At 39.8% G+C, this 20,537-nt stretch overlaps 1 protein-coding gene and 1 pseudogene across 1 annotated transcript; both read right to left on the bottom strand.

The window, feature by feature from the left end:
• Positions 1-202: 202 nt before the first annotated feature.
• Positions 203-1,000, bottom strand: LOC123649009 (annotated as a pseudogene).
• A 55-nt stretch (positions 1,001-1,055) lies between these two features.
• Positions 1,056-16,228, bottom strand: LOC123649007 (transcription factor SOX-2-like). The gene is given in 4 exon segments (XM_045566964.1): positions 1,056-1,273; positions 1,276-1,629; positions 1,632-2,061; positions 15,986-16,228. Coding segments are annotated over 4 exon segments (1,245 nt in total).
• Between the last annotated feature and the right edge of the window lie 4,309 nt (positions 16,229-20,537).

Genomic DNA, 20,537 nt, shown 5'->3' with positions numbered 1-20,537 from the left:
CCCCCTCTAGAAAGCATGATCATTATGACAATTTATTCTGTTTGCTCAGGGCATGTTTCCTTTTATTTAAGTCTATTTTATAAAGTGCTGTAACTTCAAATTTTCAAACAGACAAAATTAGAAACTACCAATGTTGTATAAAACAATATTGGCTCAAATGCCCATTTTAAATAAAATTACAAATCATTCTATGTAAATATAACTACATGGCAATTTGGACATCAGGCTGTGAAGAACACCCTGTGAGGACTGTGCTATCATGCCAGAGCTGATACTTTTCGTTTCTATGAGCTTTTCTCTTCTCCATCTTTGCTCGGTCCTTTTTGGTTTCCTGTCTGCAACTTTAGGCTTAAAAACTTTGATTTGGCACCTGAGTGTAGATCTGTGTATTCCCCATTTTCATTCTGCTTAAAGTTGTCAGCCTGCATCCTAAAGGGCACTCCTTTCCACCTCCATGCTTCCGTGGAGCGAATTCTGCCTGGATGAGCGTGCCTGATTGAAAGCAGATGTGCGTTTTGCAGGGTCCCACGGACACTCAACTGCATTTAACTGGCTTGGATTTGTCTTTGTGTCAATTATTCCTACAGACATTGGGATATCCAAATCCAGAAGTCTGTCTTCTAAACGATCCCACTTCCAACCTTCAAGTTGCCCATGCTCTGTATATTGCAGCCATCTGACACGGAATACAACCCTCGTGATGTTCTTTACCAATTTGCAACTCATCTCAGGCATACCTCCAATTTCTTAAGACTGACCCTAAAGTGTTTCCTCGCGCAGTTTTACTGCTGGCAACGTTGCAGCACACAACACACGCTGAAAGGCTGGGTATTTAGTTTCACTATCCAGTGGAAGGCTGGGATCTTCCTGCTTGGAAATAGCAACGTCAAGACATCGTTCACTCCTGTTGGATGCGGGAGAGGCAGGCGCCGAAGTCAGGCACCAGCCCTACGGGGATTGCTTTGTGCATGTTAAGCACCCAGGCAGCTTCCAGCCTCATCATTGCCCCACGCAACGCAACGCGGCTCCGCGTCCCGGGGCAAAGGGGCCGGAGCTCAGCTGGCGGCTCTTGCGGGAGGGCAAGGGTGAAGCCTCCAGCAGCCCGGTGAGTGGTCACTAGCAGCAGCCCGGTAGTGCTGAGACAGGTGAAGTCTGCTGGGGGCGGGAAGTTCCCGCACCTCGGCTCCAGGGAGGTTCCTGCTGATCTCGTCCCGGAGGTCCGCAGCCTGGCAGGACGCCCTGGAGTGGGAGGAAGCGGTAACCACAGGGGGATGGAGCTGGCCTCGGACTTGACCACCGCTCCTATGGAGCCAAGAGCCCTGCCAGGGGTGCCCTGCTGCAAGCAGAACATGCTGTAGGTGGGCGAGCCGTTCACGCAGGTCTGCGAGCTGGCCATGGAGTTGTACTGCCCAGCGCTCACGTCGTGCCGGTGCCTGGGCTGCCTCTGCGCGGCGCCGTGCGTGTCGAGGCCCAAGAGCTGCCGCCAGCCCCGCCGGTGCTGCATAGCGCGGCAGCTGCCATTGCTGCAGCCGCTCGTGTGCGCGCACCTGTCCCTGCGCCGGTTCACGCCCGCGCCCAGGTCGGCGCCCACCCCGACCCCGCTCGCCACGCTGTCGCCGCCGGGGCCCGCAGCCCGCGGGGCAGCGTGTACTTATCCTTCTTCATGTTCAGCGCTCGCAGCCGCTCGGCCTCGTCCGTGAACGGCCGCTTCTCCGTCTCCGACAGAAGTTTCCACTCGGTGCTCAGGCGCTTGCTGATCTCGGAGTTACGCATCCTGGGGCGCTCCTGGGCCATCTTGCGCCGCCGCCCGCCGGACCACACCACGAAGGCGTTCCTGGGCCACTTGACGCGGGCCGGGCTGATCTGGTTGCCGCCGCCGCCGCCCCCCGGAGTTTGCTGCGGGCCGACGGCTTCGGCTCCGTGTCCCGAGCGCGGCCTGGACTTTGGGGGTCCCGCGCGCGGGGGGAGAAAGGGGGGGCGCGGGCGTGTCGGGAGCGTAGGGCAGCGCGCGGAAAATGAGATGAATGAATAATTGGAGAGAGAAAAAGAGAGAGAGGCAAACTGTAATCAGGATCAAAAAAAAAAAAAAAAAAAAAAGCTGCCCTCCTCCTCTGGCCCATCCTGCCGCCAGTGATGATTGTTATTTTTTGGAAAGGCTTAAGCCTGGGGCTCTAATTTCTCTCCCTTTTTTACCCTGCTCTCCTCTTCTTTCTCTCGGTCCTAGTCTTAAAAAGGCAGCAAACTACTTCCCCCCTTTTGCAAACACTCTCTTCTCTACCTTGAAACTCGTGATACTTTTTTGAACAAAATAATAGACAACCATTCTCATTTTTATTTCTTTAAAAGAGTTTTCTTGGCTATTCTTATTTATATTTTCAATCTGTAAGACTTTTTTTACAGTAACATGCCTACCTCCAATATGTAATGGTATCTGCATTGGAACAAAATTAAATTCAGTTGTTGATAGTATTGAGTTTTTCTACCTAAGAACATCATGTGATTTTTCCATTTATGTCTTCGTTTGTATATTTTGGGAAGTTTTTATGGTTTTACTCATATACTATACACATCTTGTTAGATTTATTCTTAGCTAGTTTATTTTATCCTATTAAAAAGTAAACTGAGGCACAATAAAATTTTTCAGACTTTCAGAAACAATCCATGAATTGGAGAACACCAGACCGAAAGAGGTTTAGTGTTTTGATGACAAAGTGTCAGAGACAAATATTTATTTAAAAATGTGGAGGCAAAATAATTATTTGGTTGAAGTTATAAAATTGTTTATTTCTTTTTTGTTTTACATTGTTGGAAAGTCCCTAGTTATATAATTATAGGTTTGATTTATATTACCGATTGTTTGAGCTTAAGTTCTGTTTTTTGTTTTTTTTTTTAATATAGGCCTTTGCAAGAAATTGAAATACCTCAAGTTAACGTTTGCTTATGCTTGCAAAGCAAGCAAGGTTGAGGTCACTTAGGAGGCATAACTGGTTTTGTCTGCTCAGGGAGTCTCTAGGATGTGTGTCCATTTTAATTTACTTTAACAATCCCTTTGTAATTTTATCTCCCATCCCAACTGTAACTTGTCAATTATTGTTGTACATATGTAGGTACTTGTGTATTCATTGAAGGCAGGTCCTGGTTTTTAACTGACTCGTAGTATATTATCATTGAATTGGGCTCACTTACTGGAAGGATAATCTGCCATCCTCCAACTACAACAAGAGCTATGAGGTCTGTGGAAGTCAAGGTGGAGATGAAGCAGAAGTGAAGAGAAAACATATCCTTACCCCACACATGCAGTAAAAACAAATTCCAAATGGATAAAATGCATAATTATCTGAAATTGAAAATATTCAAAATACATTAACATTTATTTAACACTGTATTGTGGCCTCATGTGTTCTATCTAGGAGAATGTTTTATGAGATATTGAGAAGATTGTGTATTCTGCTGCTGTTGTGTGGAGTGTTCTCTGTATGTATATTAGGTATAATTGTTTTATGATGATTTCCAGTTGTCTGTTCCCTTTTAATATTGTGTCCTGCATTATTAATTACCAAAAGTGGGATAATGAAGTGTCCTACCACTATTATATTGCTGTGTATTTCTTGCTTCAGTACCATCAATGTTTGCTTTACATATTGCCAACCCTTATTTTACACACACACAGACACACACAAACACATATGTATATATTATTTACGTATATAACACATGTAGATATAAAATATAAAAATAAATCATAGGTTTCCAGTGAATAAATGCCTTTATTATTTAATGTCCTTCTTTGTCTTTTGTGACAGTTTTGACTTAAATATAGTCTATGAAATAGAACAAGTTTTGCCTCAAAATATATTGTGCTTAACTGAGACCTCCCCTGCTGTCATTTGATTAACATTTGCATGGAATGTCTTTTTCTGGCCTGCCAATTTTAGTCCATTTTATTATTTGATCTAAGATGAGTCTCTTGTATTTTTTATTTTCTTAAATTCCTATCTTCATTCAATTTATGTCTTTTGATTGTGAAGTTTGGTCCATGAATATTTACATAATTTTTTGAAAGGGAAGGTCTTACTATTGCCATTTTATTAATTGTTTAAAAAAATTCTTGTAGTTCTTTTATTCCTCTTTTCCTTTCTGTCTTCCTTTGTGTTTTATTGATTTTTGTAGTGACATGCTTTGACTCCTTTCTTATTATTTTAGCATATCTCTCTATAGGTATTTTTATTGTGGTTACCATGGTGATTACACAGTATTTATTGTAGTCAAAACAACATATTTTAAACTGGTAACAACTTAACTTTAGTTGCATATAAAAATTTTTCCTCCTTACATCTGCCCTCAACTTTGCTATTGATGTCACCAATTATATCTTGTTATGTTGTATACCTATTAACAGAGGTGCGGTGTTATTTTTCTCTTTTTGTCTTGAAATTTTAGAGTATAATTAAAAGTGTTTTCTGCACCATCTTTGTGATACCACAGAATCTTACTTAGGTGTATTTACATATCTTTCCTAGAGAATTATTTTCATATGATTTTGTGTTTTCTAGCATCTTTTTATTTTCAATGCAAGGAGCTCCCTTTGGCATTTCCTGTGGGGCAGATCTAGTGATGATAAACTTCTTAAGCATCTAGTTGTCTTTTTTTTTTCTTTCATTTCAGCTCTTCATGGGGGTACAAAAGCTCAGGTTATATACATTGTCCATGTCCCGCCCATCCCCCTGAGTCAGAGCCTCAAGCGTGTCCATTCTCCAGACAGTGTGCCTGGCACTCACCATGTAGTCATACCTGCATCCCCTCTCTCCACCCTCCACCTCCCCAAGTCAGCACCTTCAAGCATGACCATTCTCCAGACAGTGCGCAACGCACTCATCATGTAGGCATACACCCATCCCCTCCCCCCACCCCCATCTTAGTCTGATATCCAATTGATATCCTTTCCCGATGTGCTTTTAGGTGATGATCAGGGAAACCAATTTTCTGGTGAGTACATGTGAAAGCATCTAGTTATCTTGATAAGTCTTCATTTTTCTTCATTTAGAAGGGCAGTTTTCCTTCTGCTTTGACGTTTTTATTCTTTTAGCACTTTGACTTTATCATCCAATTCTTTTCTGGCATGCAAGTTTTCTTTTGATAAATCCACTAATAATCTTTTAGGAGTATGCTTATAGCAAACACATCACTTTTTTCTTGCTGCTTTTGAGATTTTATTCTTGTTTGTGACTTTCCAAACTTTGCTTATAGTCTGTCCCTTGCTGTTTTTCCTAGCTGAAATATGTTGAGCTTCTTGATTTTTTTTTTGTCTTTATCCTTCCCTTTGAGAATTTCTCAGTCATTTCTTATTGTATGCCTCAGCTTTTGTTTTTTGTTGACATTCTCATTTTCCTGATTTCATTTAGTGGTCAAAATTGTTCCCATTTCACTCCTGAAGCATCATTCAGATGGCTATTTTTAATTTTTTTCAGGTAATTTATACATTTCTATTTCTTTATGATTGGTTTCTGATTCTTTTCTTTTTTTGATTGGATATGTTACCCTGATATTTTGTATGTGATTTAACCTTTTGTTGAGATTTGAGGATTAACAAAAAGTCACCTTTCGCAAACTTTTTTAACTGGCTTTGTCCTGGGGTCTCCGATACCAATCCACTGCGCTAGAAATTCGAGGAATCTCAAATCTTTTCTGAAGATGTTTCTTCTGTGGAATTTTGTGTTTAATTTCCAGTTAAATCAATTTTCTCACATTTCTTCTTAAGAGCCTGTCATCATTTGCTACACCAGTTCTCCATCTGTGGCAATGAGGTCTCTCTGCTGCTGTAACACTCTTTTACCTTTGGCTCCAGCACACCCAGTCTGTCTTTCAAATGAGAGCATCATTCTTTTCAGCACTCTGTGTTATGGGAGACAGGAAGCAGTCTTTGGAATGGCCCCCAAAAGCCAGAAAGATGGCCATGGTGCTGCTTTCTTTCTCTGTTGAGGGAGAATCTGGAAGTTGGGAATTTACTTCTATATGCACTATGATGTATTAAGCAGGAGGACAGGCCATGGTGGATAAATATAACAAAGTTTTTTCTTTTCCTTCTGTGTGGGGCTCCTGGCATTGTGCTCACCTGCTGTGCTGCAAACTCTTATCTGGTTATCAGAATTTCCACAAAGGCAGTTTGGTCAGTATAATTTTGTTACATTTATTTATCTAAAAGAGAATTAGAGCATGTATATTGTATTATGCCATCTTGCAAATGTGGTTGGTATAATTTTACATATTAAATTTGTAATATATATTCATCTGATTCTAAAAAGAGAAATAAATGTAATAATTTGGTATTTTTAAAATTTATTTCAGCTTTGTCTACTCATTTTACCCAAGACCATTTGCCAGAACAGGGCATAAATATTTCATTTAGTAAAATGGTACTGAGATGATATGGAAGCTTTGGCTTTGTGAATTTAAACTTAAGGAAAGACTAGAGAAGTGTAGGTGAGTGTAAGGAGCAGAAAGAATATTATAATGGACTTAACCAAAGTTCAATAACTACCTATTGCAATATCTTCCAATGCAATAAATGTTTGAAAGTCTTTAAAAAATTTGTAAATCTAAGTAGACATAAGATGAGACAGAGAGAAATTTTTTAAATGTAAAGAATGTGGGGCCGGGCGTGGTGGCTCACTCCTGTAATCCTAGCTCTCTGGGAGGCCAAGGTGGACAGATCCTTTGAGCTCAGGAGTTGAAGACCAGCCTGAGCAAGAGCGAGACCTCGTCTCTACTAAAAATAGAAAGAAATTGTATGGACAACTGAAAATATATATAGAAAAAAAAATTAGCTGGGCATGGTGGTTGCTGTGAGCTAGGCTGTTGCCACAGCACTCTAGCCCAGGAAACAGAGTGAGACTCTGTCTCAAAAAAAAAAAAAAAAAAAAAAAAAAAAAAGAATGTGGGAAGCCTTTAACCAATGCTCACACATTATTAAACATGAGAAAATTCACAACAGACAGAAACCTTTCAAATGTAAAGAACGCAGCAAAATCTTTAAATCTTGCTCAAGTCTTTCTAATCATAACATAATTCATAATGGAGAGAGACCCTAATAATATGAAGAATGTGGCAAAGCCTTTAACTGGCATACTAACCTTTCTGTACATAAGAGAATTCATACAAGAGAAACTCTACAAATGTGAAGAATGTGGCAAAGTCTTTACCCAGTGCTGTTACCTTACCGTACATGAGAAAATTCATACATGAACAAAATTCTCCAAATGTAAACAAAGTTGAAAAGCCTTCAATAGACCCCTAAGGCAATCACAGCAACAACAAAAATAAATAAATGGGACCTGATTAAATTAAAAAGCTTCTGCACAGCCAAAGAAACAGTCACGAGAGCAAACAGACAACCTACAGAATGGGAAAGAATTTTCGCATACTACACATCAGATAAAGGACTGATAATAAGAATCTATTTAGAACTCAGAAAAATCAGTAAGAAAAAATCAAACAACCCTATCAAAAAGTGGGCAAAGGACATGAATAGAAATTTTTCAAAAGAAGATAAAAGAATGGCTAACAAACATATGAAAAAATGTTCAACATCTCTAATCATCAGGGAAATGCAAATCAAAACCACAATGAGATATCACTTAACTCCAGTGAGAATGGCCTTTATCAAAAAGTCCCAAAACAATACATGTTGGCGTGGATGTGGAGAGACAGGAACACTCATACACTGCTGGTGGGACTGCAAACTAGTGCAACCCCTGTGGAAAGCAATATGGAGATACCTTAAACAGATTGAAGTAGACCTACCATTTGATCCATCAATCCCATTATTGGGCACCTACCCCGAAGAACAAAAGTCATTCTATAAAAAAGACACCTGTACCCGAATGTTTATAGTAGCACAATTCACAATTGCACAGATGTGGAAACAACCCAAATGCCCATTAATACATGAGTGGATTAGTTAAATGTGGTATATGTATACCATGGAGTACTACTCAGCTATAAGAAACGATGGTGATATAGAATCCCTTTTGTTCTCCTGGAGAGAGTTGGAATGCATTCTATTAAGTGAAGTATCCCAAGAATGGAAAATTAAGCACCACATATACTCACCAGCAAATTGGTGTCCCTGATAATCACCTAAGTGCACATTTGGGAATAACACCAATTGGGTGTCGGACAGAGGTGGGAGATGGGGGGAGGGGATGAGTATATACCTACATGATGAGTGTGATGTGCAATGCCTGTGGGATGGACATGCTTGAAGCTCTGACTCGGGGGGATGGGCGAGACATGGGCAATATATATAACCTGAACTTTTGTACCCTCATAATAAGCTGAAATAAAAAAAATAATAAAATAACAAAAAGAAAAAAAAGAAAAGCCTTCAATAAATGCTTACATATTACTTTACATCAGAGAATCATGTTGGGTAACGGTAGTGTAAGTGTAACAACTGTCAAAATATCTTTCAGAAAATAATATCTTAGAGTGCACCAGAGTATGTGTTCTGAGAAAAAATATTACATCTATAAAAAGTGGTGCAATATCTTTGCTTCTAGCACAGATCTCATTGTTCCCAGGAGAATTTATACTGGAATAAAACCTTACATCAATTGTTCAAACTAAGTTCACAGAATTTGGGCTGGAGAGAAACACTATGAATATAACAAATGCAGAGAAACATTTGTTCAAAAAACATATATTAGAAAACACCAAAGTTTATACTAAAAGACATTTTACAGATGCCATAATGTGAATAAATATTTAATAAAAAATCAATCTAGATAAACATCAGAGGATTCACAGTGGAAAGCACTAAGGCACCAATACTTGCAGACATTCCTTGAAAGCAGAGTGTTGATTATAAAGAATAATCCAAAGTTAAAATAGTTAGATAATTTATGCATGTGCATGTTTTAAAAAAGCAGGAGAATGATTGTATGGTAAGTTATAATTACATTCAAAGTTTACTTTTCACATTAAAATTTTAGATTTTTTTGAAAATTAAATATTGATGACATTCAACTCTGAAATTAATGTTATGCCTTCATTTTGTGAAAGCATGTGGTCAATTTTTGCTGCATAAAAACAATGAAAGGTCCTTCTAAATTAGGTAGGCATGATTCATATACTCTTCCAAGTTATATTGCGGACACTGAAATGTAAGATGCATGAAGAAAATCTAACTGGAGAAGCTCTGTGTGATTGACTTATAAGAGTGTTGTAAGTGATGTCAGAGTTAGGTGTTCAGAGAAACATTCTTCTTTATTATAGTTAGAAACCATTTGAATTTTAGAAGTAAATTGTTTAACCAATTGCATATTAAGGTAATAAAATATATCATAATAGATTTTGAAATGCTTTTTTTAAAGGGTGTGTGTAAACTTCATTTGTTTTAATAGAACAGAATTGTGTTTAATGTGTTAAGACTGTTTTGAAAAAGTGAAGTTTTATTTTGTCACCAACATTAAGCTATCCCATCTTATTCAAGGTTGTAGGTAACACTATACTATTGGGGAAGGTAGAAGAATAACATCTGTAGTGACTTTTATTCAGTAGGCTTCAAATGGCAAATACTTTGAAGAATACCATTTTCATAGATTATATTTTCATTCTTTATGTAGGTAAAAGGTCATTATGATGGTTATGATGCTGATTATATAGGAGTATAGTAAAAATCCATACATTTCTGAATCCTGATTGACTATTTGCAAAATTTCATCCTACATTTTCTTTGAACATGTGGCCACTATGGTCTGCAAAACACATATATACTTTTACTTTGTATTTAAATGGAGTCAAATATAGAAGTATATTACTCTAAAGATAAACTTTAGTTGTAAGAAGGTTGTAGAGAAAGTAATTTTGTTAATGTGAGTGTGTATCTGTTTTGAGAAAATAAGAAATATATTGGAACAAAACAGATAATTTTAAAAGTGTTGATAATTTACTAGCAAAGTAGAGACCTCAAAGATTCTGTAGGTAAGTATATTTTAGTGCTTTGTATTGAATTCATTTCTCTAAAATCTTATGGCTCCTATTTCAAAATGTTCCCATGAATATCCTCTAGTTTTAATTGTCTCTTAATTATGCTAGACCCAATATATAATTTTCTTTTTCCAAAGTTTATGAAGTATTCTTTATATGACCTGCTCAGAGATTATAAGAATGATTTTTTTGAAATCAAATGGTGCTCACAAAATTATTTCAAAATATGAGTAATTCCACAGTGAGTGTATTAAGTTAAATTTTGTTAATTTGAATATTCCATTTTTTCTTCTGAATTGGAGAATCCTACTTGAGCTAATTTTTTTAGTTATTATTCTTTTTACTTTTTATAATTGACATAACTAAGTTGGTTGACTTTATTGGTCCAATTTGTTTAGGTACTACTGGGAAGACTATGTAAGTCATGATTTGTTTTGACATTTACATAGGTGGACAAACACAAGACAGCACTAGGTATTCAATAGAGGCTCCATGTTTTGCAGTTAGTCTTCCTATTGGTATGAGTTGTGGCTCCACACAAGAGATAGAGAATAGCCACATATAGAAATGGCATTGACTCTTCTTGTGTAAAGAGGACACCTGCTCCCAGGCTACACAAGTGACTCTGTCTGCATTTGGAAAGAAGGATTCTGCTTCTTTCATTTCCTTATTATCTTTAGTTCTTGTCTCTTTATGTTTATCTCTAGCTACACATGCATCTCAGCTCTTTCTTCCTTTCCTGTATTATGGCTAACACCTTTCTCGCTGTTCTCCCCACCTCATGTCATTTGCCATAGTACATTTTAGGTTTTGATGAGAATTTTGCATTTTTTTTAATATGGTGAAAAATTCTTTATATTTAGAGAGTTTGAGAGCATTTCTAGGATATAAATGAAAAATTTTCACTTAATTGAGATAAAAAAACATGTACTGTTCGTGGACCAGAGGGTTAAATTAGGCAGTTAGCATTGTTTTTCTTTGTTTGCAAAAGAAAAATGTTATTATATCCTAACTCAAAGTGTGATAAATATTAAATTAGTTAAAATATTAAATTAGACTAGGTACAGCATTTTATAACAGTGGGCCTTCACATATTGTAAATGATTTGTATAGAAACACATCAGAATTTTGATATTTCTTAAAAGTAAACATATCTTAGAAATAAAAGTTTCAGAAGAATTAATGGTAAGCGATGAATTTAGGGTTTTTTTTTAAATGAAATACTTATAGTACAACTTATGTTTCTCTGCAGAATCTTCTATTTTTGAGTGTGTATATTAAGTGTTGGACAATAATAGAATGATGTCTATGGATTTAAAATTTGGAATGATCATTCTTTTCTAGATTGATATTGCAATCCTTATGAATTTCTCATGAATATTATTATCTTTCTCTATGTTAATGAGAGCAGTTCACAGTCCACTGTTTTCCTTTGTAGTCACCTAACTGTAGCCAACTCCTTGTTCATTCTGTCTAGAAAAATCTCAAAGATCATGGCAGGTTTTGGATTGAAACACTCTTTCAGTGATTTTGGATACAAACTTTTTTTTTCACCTTCACAGAGTGACAAGAGATGGAACTGTTAGCACCACCTACCACTTTAGTGTCTTCCATACCCTCACCATGAGCACCAGGAAATTCAAGTACCCTGAGGTTAACATAAAAGCCCTAAAGTACATTGGCCACTGCCATGTTCTGTGCTGGGTCCTACACATACTGGTAAATATCAGAGTTCCTATGCCTATGACTGACAAATAGAATGACAAAAACATCACAAAATCTACATTTTTTAATGCAGTTTAAGCTTAGCTTGTGACAAAGACACAGACTCAGTATTTGGAATACTGCCATCCTACCATGATATTTTAAAAATTTATTCATTTTAAATTGACAGATAAAACTGTGTGCATTTTTCATGTAAAAATGATGTTTTGAAAGATATATACATTGTCAAATGTATCATTTAGTTTTTCTATACAGGCCCCCCAGTGGCCTGTCCCATTCTATGTGTTCAGCTGTTAGCTAACTAATATCATCCCATTTGGAGTAATGGGTGGGGCACAAGGGGTGGGCCCTATCCATATTAACTCTAACTCACTCCTGGACCATCTGGACAATGTATTGCTTAGTGTCATTCCAGGTGGGCCACCCAGAGACATCATATGTGGTGTTCCATTGTGTTGGTGTATTGAATCACATTGGTAGGGTGTATTTTCCATGCCAGGCTGGTGGAGGCAGTCACAGGAACTTCAGAACAGATCCAATAATCACCGCAGTTTAACTCCAGGGCAATGTGCTTGGCCCAATACAGGAAGCTGTTGGAAAAGCAGTAACTATGGGGCAAAAGACAGCTTATCATGACAGACAAGAGGGGTAATTCTCCAACTGGTAAGACATACAATAACCCTTTCCTGAGTTAGCATGGTGCCTAACTTGAGATTCTTTCCTGGATGGGGATACCATGCCTTCTGTCCTGTTGGCTGTTGTCTGTCTAAAAAGCTATGGTTTATTGGGGGTGTTTTTATTTGCCAGAGAGACAGAAAATATGTTCCCCAATTGATAAGTTTTTCTCCGTTGTAGGCTCACATTGTCTGTGGCCAGTTCCCTACTATGGCTGGCCAACATCTATGCCTATCCCTTTCCCCCAAGGGGCAAATAAACCACACCAGTGAGTCTCTGCCTGGATATTCCAGGGCCAGGTAAAAGAACTGGCTCTTTGGGGTAGGTCTTGGGGTACAGGCAGGTTATTTTCTGTGCCCCACCCAGGCTTGAGTGTGGAGTCCACAGAGGGAATTTATAATCACAGAGGTGATGCCCATATCTGTTGGAACATAGCTAGGGCAACAGGCCTGTCAGCTCTTGGATGCTCATTGAGGACCCACAAGGCCTCTGACAGCCTATATGTCCATCCCTGAAGTGAGGACTTTTTTCTTTAATTTGTCCTTTAAGATGCCATTGTATCATTCGGTGATGCTGGCCCCTTGCAGGTGAAAGTGCCAGGTGACATGATGATTGCTGGCCCATTTCTGAACATGGGTCCCCATAAAGTATGTCCCTCTGTCACTCTCAATATCTGTGGGTGTTCCATACATACTACAGAGCTTCTGCAGTCCTCTGATGGTGATCTGTTGTGTAGCCTTTTTGCTAGGGAATGCTTGAGGAGCTCCATAGGTGTATCTGTGTACATCAGGGCATAGTGGCAGCTTTCCAATAGTGGGAAAGGACCTATATTGTCTATCTGCCAGTGAGTGAGGGGCATTTGTCCTCTCTTTACATGTCTTGACATTATTCTTGGTAGGAGCTGAGAGTGCTTCTGTGTAAAAAACACACAATCAGAGCAGACATCAAGAACCTCCTTATAGAATAGTGGCAAACCCCAGGCTTTCATGCTTTCCCACATAGCCTTTTGTCTGGCATGCTTTAATTTTTTGTGCAGCCACTCAGTGAGATTGGTAGTCAAGTCATCTTCCAGCCAACAGACTCATGTCAGTGTGTTGGCTTCAACATTTCCTGGCATCTGCAAAGGTTGGTGGCTGTGTGCACAGAACACAGTAACATCCTTTTGGTGAATAAGTTGTGAGATATCCTACTACATGTCCTGACCCCAGAGAGTCTGGGCATTTATTGCCCAATTCTGGGTGTGCCATTGCTCAATCCATAGGGAATGTTTTGATGTACAGCCCAACAATCTGTACACAGTGTGACAGGTGTAGGCTCATTCAGCAAGACCATCCAGGTGACCCTCAATTCAACCCACTGGCTGCTCCTCCCAGTGCTTTCATCTAACCAGATGGTTTTGGTGAATGGCTGGGACGCGACAGCTCTCCACCTTGACAGTTTCCCTCTGCTAGAGCTATTTGTGTATCGAGCCTCTGCAGAGGAAAACCCCTGCCTGGGCCTTACTGGACTGGAATGTAGCTGTTTTTCTGGGGAGGTAGTAATGTCTGAGCTATAAGTGATGGGCCTTAATCTTTGCTGTAGCTCAGAGCTCAAAGATGAAGTATTATATACATGCCACCGTTGCTAAAAAGCAGTCCACTTTGTGAGCATAGGCAACTGAGCCATCCTTGACCATGGGGCTGTTGTTAAGTTCCTCAACCAGCTGATAATTTGGTAGATGGTTTTTACATTGAGCTCTGAACCTCCTGTGATGGAATCACTGGCTGGGAGGGCCATTTAAGTGACTGCTAGTTTTTCTATGAGGCTATACTATTCTGCTCCTCTCCATAGCTGGGACCAAACCCAGTGGGGCAATGGATTTTCCATGCCTCTGGTAAAGACCCCAGGAGAACCCTTTCTGGGTGACATGAACCTCCAATTCTCTAGGACAGGAGGGATCATAAATGCCCAGAGTCTGTACCTGTTTTACTGCTTGTTTTGCATTTTCAAACACTCACTGGTGATTTTCTCCTCAATTCCATTGTGTTTCTTTTCTAATCTACATAGGGGTTGTAAGAGGTGTGCTAAGTGAGGAATAAATGCTTGTCAATAGCCCAGAAGGCAAACAAATTCCTGTTATTGCTTCACAGTGGTCAGCTGAGGGAAAGCCTATATTTTATCAATAATTGAGGAATAACTTTAGTGTTACCCAACCAGGCAACACCCACAAAATTGACAGATAAGCCAGGCCCTTGGACTTTGCTGGGTTGATGTCCCATGCTTTAGATTCCTATCAGAGATAATGTCCAGTACACACTCTTCTAAGGCTGTGGGGAGAGAGTGATGTTGACATGATGTCATCAATGTAATGAAACAGGTGTACCTTGTTGGGTAACACCGATGCAGCCAAATCTTCAGTAATCACGTCACAGCAATAGGTTTGACTGTGTAGGAATCTCTGGGGGAGGACAGTGAAGGCTCATTACCTGCATTCCCACATGAAAGCAAAGTGATCTTGGCTTTCAGGGACTATGTTGATACTAAAGAAAGCATCAGCTAGGTCTAATACAGAATGATAGGTGCCAAGTTTGATCCTGAGGCATTCTAGCATTGTGATTATGTTGGAGACTACTGCAAAAAGTGGAGGTATGACTTTATTTAATTCTAGATAATCTACTGCCATGCACCTGGTGCTATTGAGTTCATGCACTGACCTTATAGGAGAATTGTAAGGGCTGTGGGCAGGCCAAATTGTATCAATCTTTTCTAACTCAGCTATGGTAGTAGTAATGGCCTACCAGGAGTCAGTATTGTCTGGTAGCAACAACCCAGTGAGGAGGGGGTAGCTGCAGTGACTCATGCTTTGCATGACCCCTTAGAATTGCCTGCACAGCTCAGTCCTTCATTGCCCTAAATCTTAGGCAGAATTCTCCAACTGTAGTCTGCACAACCCTTCCTAAAAGGATATCCACTCCCAAGATGTATTTGGGGATGTGAGCTATATGCACTCTGTGTTTCCTTGGGGTCAGTTGATCAATGCCCAAAGTCAAGGAAAGCTGCCTAACCATCACTGTTTCCTATCATATCCATTGATAGCAGTCATGTGTCCCTTAAACCTGGTGGGATTAAGGGACACTCATGGATTAGAGTACACTTCACTCCTGTATCTACCAAGGCTTAGACTCTGCTTGTTCTTCAGGCATCAATAAATGGTAGCCTCTACATATGGCCTCTGGTCCCCCTCCAGGGTTCAGACTGGCAGGAGACCTCAGCCACCCCCAAGTCATGTGCCGACCAGAATCAAGGCTAAGTGGAGGAGATGTCAGTCTCCTAGGTGGGGGAGGGGAGCAAAGGCTCAGCCTTTTTCATTAATGCTGGAAACTGAGAGTTTTTTGTTTTAAAGTGGTGACTGCCCATTCCATTGTTCTCATAGCTGGTTTTAATTTTGGTGCTGGTGACAGAAGCAGCTGAAACCATTTTTCCTTTGGGAGCTGTTTCCAAAGATGCACTAATATGAGATTTGGCTATTTATTGATCTTTTCAGGATTTATTCCAGATTGTTTCAGGTCCACACTCATTTGTCTATGGGTAACTTTTATTGGGCATTGGGATCTTTTACTTCCATGACCTTCTTGGCTGCACTGTGGACACCCTTCTTTTGTTTCAACCATTCAGTTTTGCCTAAGTCTACCACCAGTTGGGCTGTGGTCTGCACTGACTTTTCCACCACAGGGCTCAAAACTGAAACCAGCATGCCATAGTATTTTGAGGGGGCAGTCTGCAGAACAGCATCCCGCATGGGAGTCATGAAGGGCTCTGCATCAGGCCCCTGGAAGTCTTGATTGTAAACATCACACCTCATTCCTAATTCTTAGAGGTAGGCTTGTAACTCCTCTATTGACCCCACAGGTCCTGTTAGGCAAAGGTATGGCACTAGCAGCTAGCATCTTCCCAAAAATCTAGCTAGCAGCTAGCATCTTCCCAAAAATCCCCATCACCAGCCAGAGAAGCAGAGATTCCTGGTATAACAGTCCAGTACTGGGGTCTTGCTGAATATGTGCACTATACAATTTTTGGTGATGGACAGCTGTTTGAGTTGTTACTGCCACCAATTGGCCCATTTCATTTCTGTCCAACAGCACACCATCAGCACCCATATCCCACAGCCAAACCCACCAGCCTGGAATAGTCTCTAGGTTTTTGTTTAAACCTCTGCATCCATTCTATCAGCTTGATAGAAGTGTATGGATGTGCCAATGCGTGCTTCACCATTGCGGGGAGGAGGGGAGTTGAGGATGGGGGGGTGGCTCAGACCTCCTGGCTGGCATTTGATCCTGACTAGTCTTTACATTGGTCTGTATTCTGGGTGCACGTTCAGTTGGTCCAAGCTGCAGCCCTCATCCTCTCCTCAAAATAATTCTGTGTGGGAGTTCAAACTGCCTGCACTGTTGTCCAGGGGGTCCCACCACTTAGGGCCCCATTCTGCCTGCGTGGTTAGAGCCCTTATATAAGGGGCAGGTGGCTCATTGCCCCACAGGTGAGCATACTGGCTCACCAAAACCTGTAACTGCTCCCCAGTTTGCTCTAGCCTAGTAGAAATTAACTATTTAGTGTCTGCTTGGCCCAGCCAAGCATCACACTCCATCTTGCAATTTGCCCTTTCTCTTTGAAGAGTCGCTTTGGCAGCCAATGTGGCCTGTGTTGTGAGTCATACAGCTTACAGTAGTGGTCATGCTACTGTGCCACAGTGTGCTTCAATTCTTTTCTTTTCCCAAGTGCAGAGCATGTTGCCACAGCTTCCATAACTGAAAGCAAGCCTCCAAGCATTTTTGGGGTATACCAGTACTCACATGGTGGTCCCCATGTAAATACCAACATTGCCACCTCATACCACATGGATCCAACTTCCCAGCCTGGGATTCTCCCCTCGGCTGATGCACTACCCATTATGTCACTTTTGCCAGGGGTCAACTCAACCGAGCTTTTCCATATCCTTCTTACTATGCCAACTGTTCTGCGGATTAAGGGACTTTAATGACACTGGAGGACCAGAGAAAAGGGATATGAGTTTATTCAGGGAACTTATGTGCAATCCACCAGTGGAGGCAGGCCAGAAAATTATCCACACTGCTCCCAGAAATAGAAAGTGATTATATAGGCAAGCACAAAGAAACAATAACTTGGGGATATGGTGTGCGTCACCAGGTATAGTAGGGCAGTCTTCTATGAAGGTCAGCGTGTTCTCAGTCAGACTTCATGAGAGGGTGGCTAGTCTCTTGCACTTTCTTTAACTTTCTCAGCCTCTGTGAGTGGAATTGGGGCCAGAGCCCCCAATTACCCCACAGAGATAAACTTATTTAGATTATACATATGCATGAGATCATGGGGTGTTTATATTTCTGTATGTGGCTCATTTCAATTAACAATATCCTCCAGGTTCATTCATGTGATGGAAAATGACAGGATTTTCTTTTTATGCCTAGTTTTCCCTTCTGTTTATATACTAAATTTGCTTTATTCATTAATTCAATGATGGAAGTGCAGATGTGTCTTCAACATGCTGTTTTCATTTTTTTTGATAAATAGTGTCACTCCTGTATTTTATGGTAGTTTTATTTATAATTCTTTGCACAATCTCCATACATTTTTCCATAATGTCTGTACTGATTAACAGTCTAAACCAACAGAATGCAAGTGTTTCCTTTTCTCCACACCTTTCCCAACACTTATTATGTTTTGTCTTTTTAATACTAGTCCTTCAAAAAGATGGAGTTGATATAGTGGTTTAGATTTCTTTTTTTTCTGATGAGCGTTGATGTGAACAAATTTTTCTTATATATTTTGGCCATTTCTATGTCTTCCACCATTTGAGAAATGTCTATCTATCTATTTTTCCCATTATAAAATAGTTACTGGATTTCTGTTTTCCAGTTGAGTTTTCATAATTTTGGATATTAATTCCATGTTGGCTATATAATTTACAAATATTTTCTCCCATTTCTATATTTTCTCATCATTTTGTTGATTATCTGGTTCTGTGTAGAGATGTTTTAGTTTGAATTAATCTCATTTGTCCATATTTACTTTTTTTTTTTTTTTTGAGACAGAGTCTTGCTCTGTTGCCTGGGCTAGAGAGCCGTGGCATCAGCCTAGCTCACAGAAACCTCAAACTCCTGGGCTCAAGTGATCCTCCTGCCTTAGCTTCCCGAGTAGCTGGGACTACAGGCATGTGCCACCATGCCTGGCTAATTTTTTCTATATATTTTTATTTTTATTTATTTATTTATTTATTTTTATTTTTTTCTCTTTCAGCTCTTCATGGGGGTACAAAAGCTCAGGTTATATACATTGTCCATGTCCCGCCCATCCCCCTGAGTCAGAACCTCATGCATGTCCATTCTCCAGACAGTGTGTCTGGCACTCACCATGTAGTCATACCTCCATCCCCTCCCCACACCCCCCACCTCCCCGAGTCAGCACCTTCAAGCATGACCATTCCGCAGATGGTGTGCAACGCACTCATTATGTAGGCATACATCCATCCCCTTCCCCCACCCCCATCTCAGTCTGATATCCAATTGGTATCCTTCCCCGATGTGCATTTAGTTGATGATCAGGGAAACCAATTTTCTGGTGAGTACATGTGATGCTTGTTTTTCCATTCTTTGGATACTTCACTTAATATAATGGGTTCCAACTATCTCCAGGAGAACCAAAGAGATGTCGTATCATCGTTATATCTTATAGCTGAGTAATACTCCATGGTATACATATACCACAGTTTACTAATCCATTCATGGATTATGGGCACTTGGGTTGTTTCCACATCTTTGCGATTGTGAATTGTGCTCCTATAAACATTCGGGTACAGGTGTCTTTGTTATAGAATGACTTTTGTTCTGGGTAGATGCCCAATAATGGGATTGCTGGATCGAATGGTAGGTCTACTTGAATCTGTTTAAGGTATCTCCATGATGCTTTCCACAGGGTTTGCACTAGTTTGCAGTACCATCAGCAGTGTATGAGTGTTCCTGTCTCTCCGCATCCATGCCAACATGTGATGTTTTGGGATTCTTTGATAAAGGCCATTCTCACCGGAGTTAAGTGGGATCTCATTGTGGTTTTGATTTGCATTTCCCTGATGATTAGGGATGTTGAGCATTTTTTCATATGTTTGTTAGCCATTCTTATATCTTCTTTTGAAACATTTCTATTCATGTCATTTGCCCACTTTTTGATAGGATTGTTTGATTTTTTCTTGCTGATTTTCCTGAGTTCTAAATAGATTCTGGTTATCAGTCTTTTATCTGATGTGTAGTATGCGAAAAATTTTTCCCATTCTGTAGGCTGTCTATTTTCATGACTGTTTCTTTGGCTGTGCAGAAGCTTTTTAATTTAATCAGGTCCCATTCATTTATTTTTGTTGTTGCTGTGATTGCCTTAGGGTTTTTCTTCATAAATTCTTTGCCTAGACCAATGTCTGTAAGAGTCTTTCCTACATTTTCTTCTAGAATTCTAATCGTTTCCCATTTAAGGTTTAAATCTGTTATCCAACATGATTTGAATTTTTGTGAGAGGTGAAATCTGTGGGTCCTGTTTCAATCTTCTACATGTGGCTATCCAGTATTCCCAGCACCATTTATTGAATAGGGATTCTTGTCCCCAGAGTATGTTTTTGTCTATTTTGTCAAAGATTAGATGGCTATATGAGGATGGTTTTATATTTGGGTTTTCTGTTCTGTTCCACTGGTCTGTGTCCCTGCCCTTGTGCCAATACCAGGCAGTTTTAAGAACCACAGCCTTGTAGTATAGTTTGAACTCTGGCAATTTAATACCTCCCATTTTGTTTTTATTGCTTAAAATTGCTTTTGGTATACGGGGTCTTCTCTGATTCCATACAAAGTGTATAATTATTTTTTCTAAATCTGTGAAAAATGATGTTGGTAATTTAATAGGAATTGCATTGAATCTATAGATTACTTTGGATAGTATAGACATTTTAGCAATGTTGATTCTTCCAATCCGCAAGCATGGTATGGTTTTCCACCTATTTACGTGTTCTGCAATTTCCTTCCTTAGTGTTTCATAGTTCTCTCTATAGAGGTCCTTTACCTCTTTAGTTAAATATATTCCTAGATATTTTATTTTCTTTGTTGCTATTTTGAAAGGTA

Source organism: Lemur catta, chromosome 13, assembly GCF_020740605.2.
Source record: "Lemur catta isolate mLemCat1 chromosome 13, mLemCat1.pri, whole genome shotgun sequence".
In the NCBI taxonomy this organism is placed as follows: domain Eukaryota; kingdom Metazoa; phylum Chordata; class Mammalia; order Primates; family Lemuridae; genus Lemur; species Lemur catta.
Note: the sequence above shows the minus strand (reverse complement) of the source record. Positions and strands in the feature narration are given on the sequence as shown.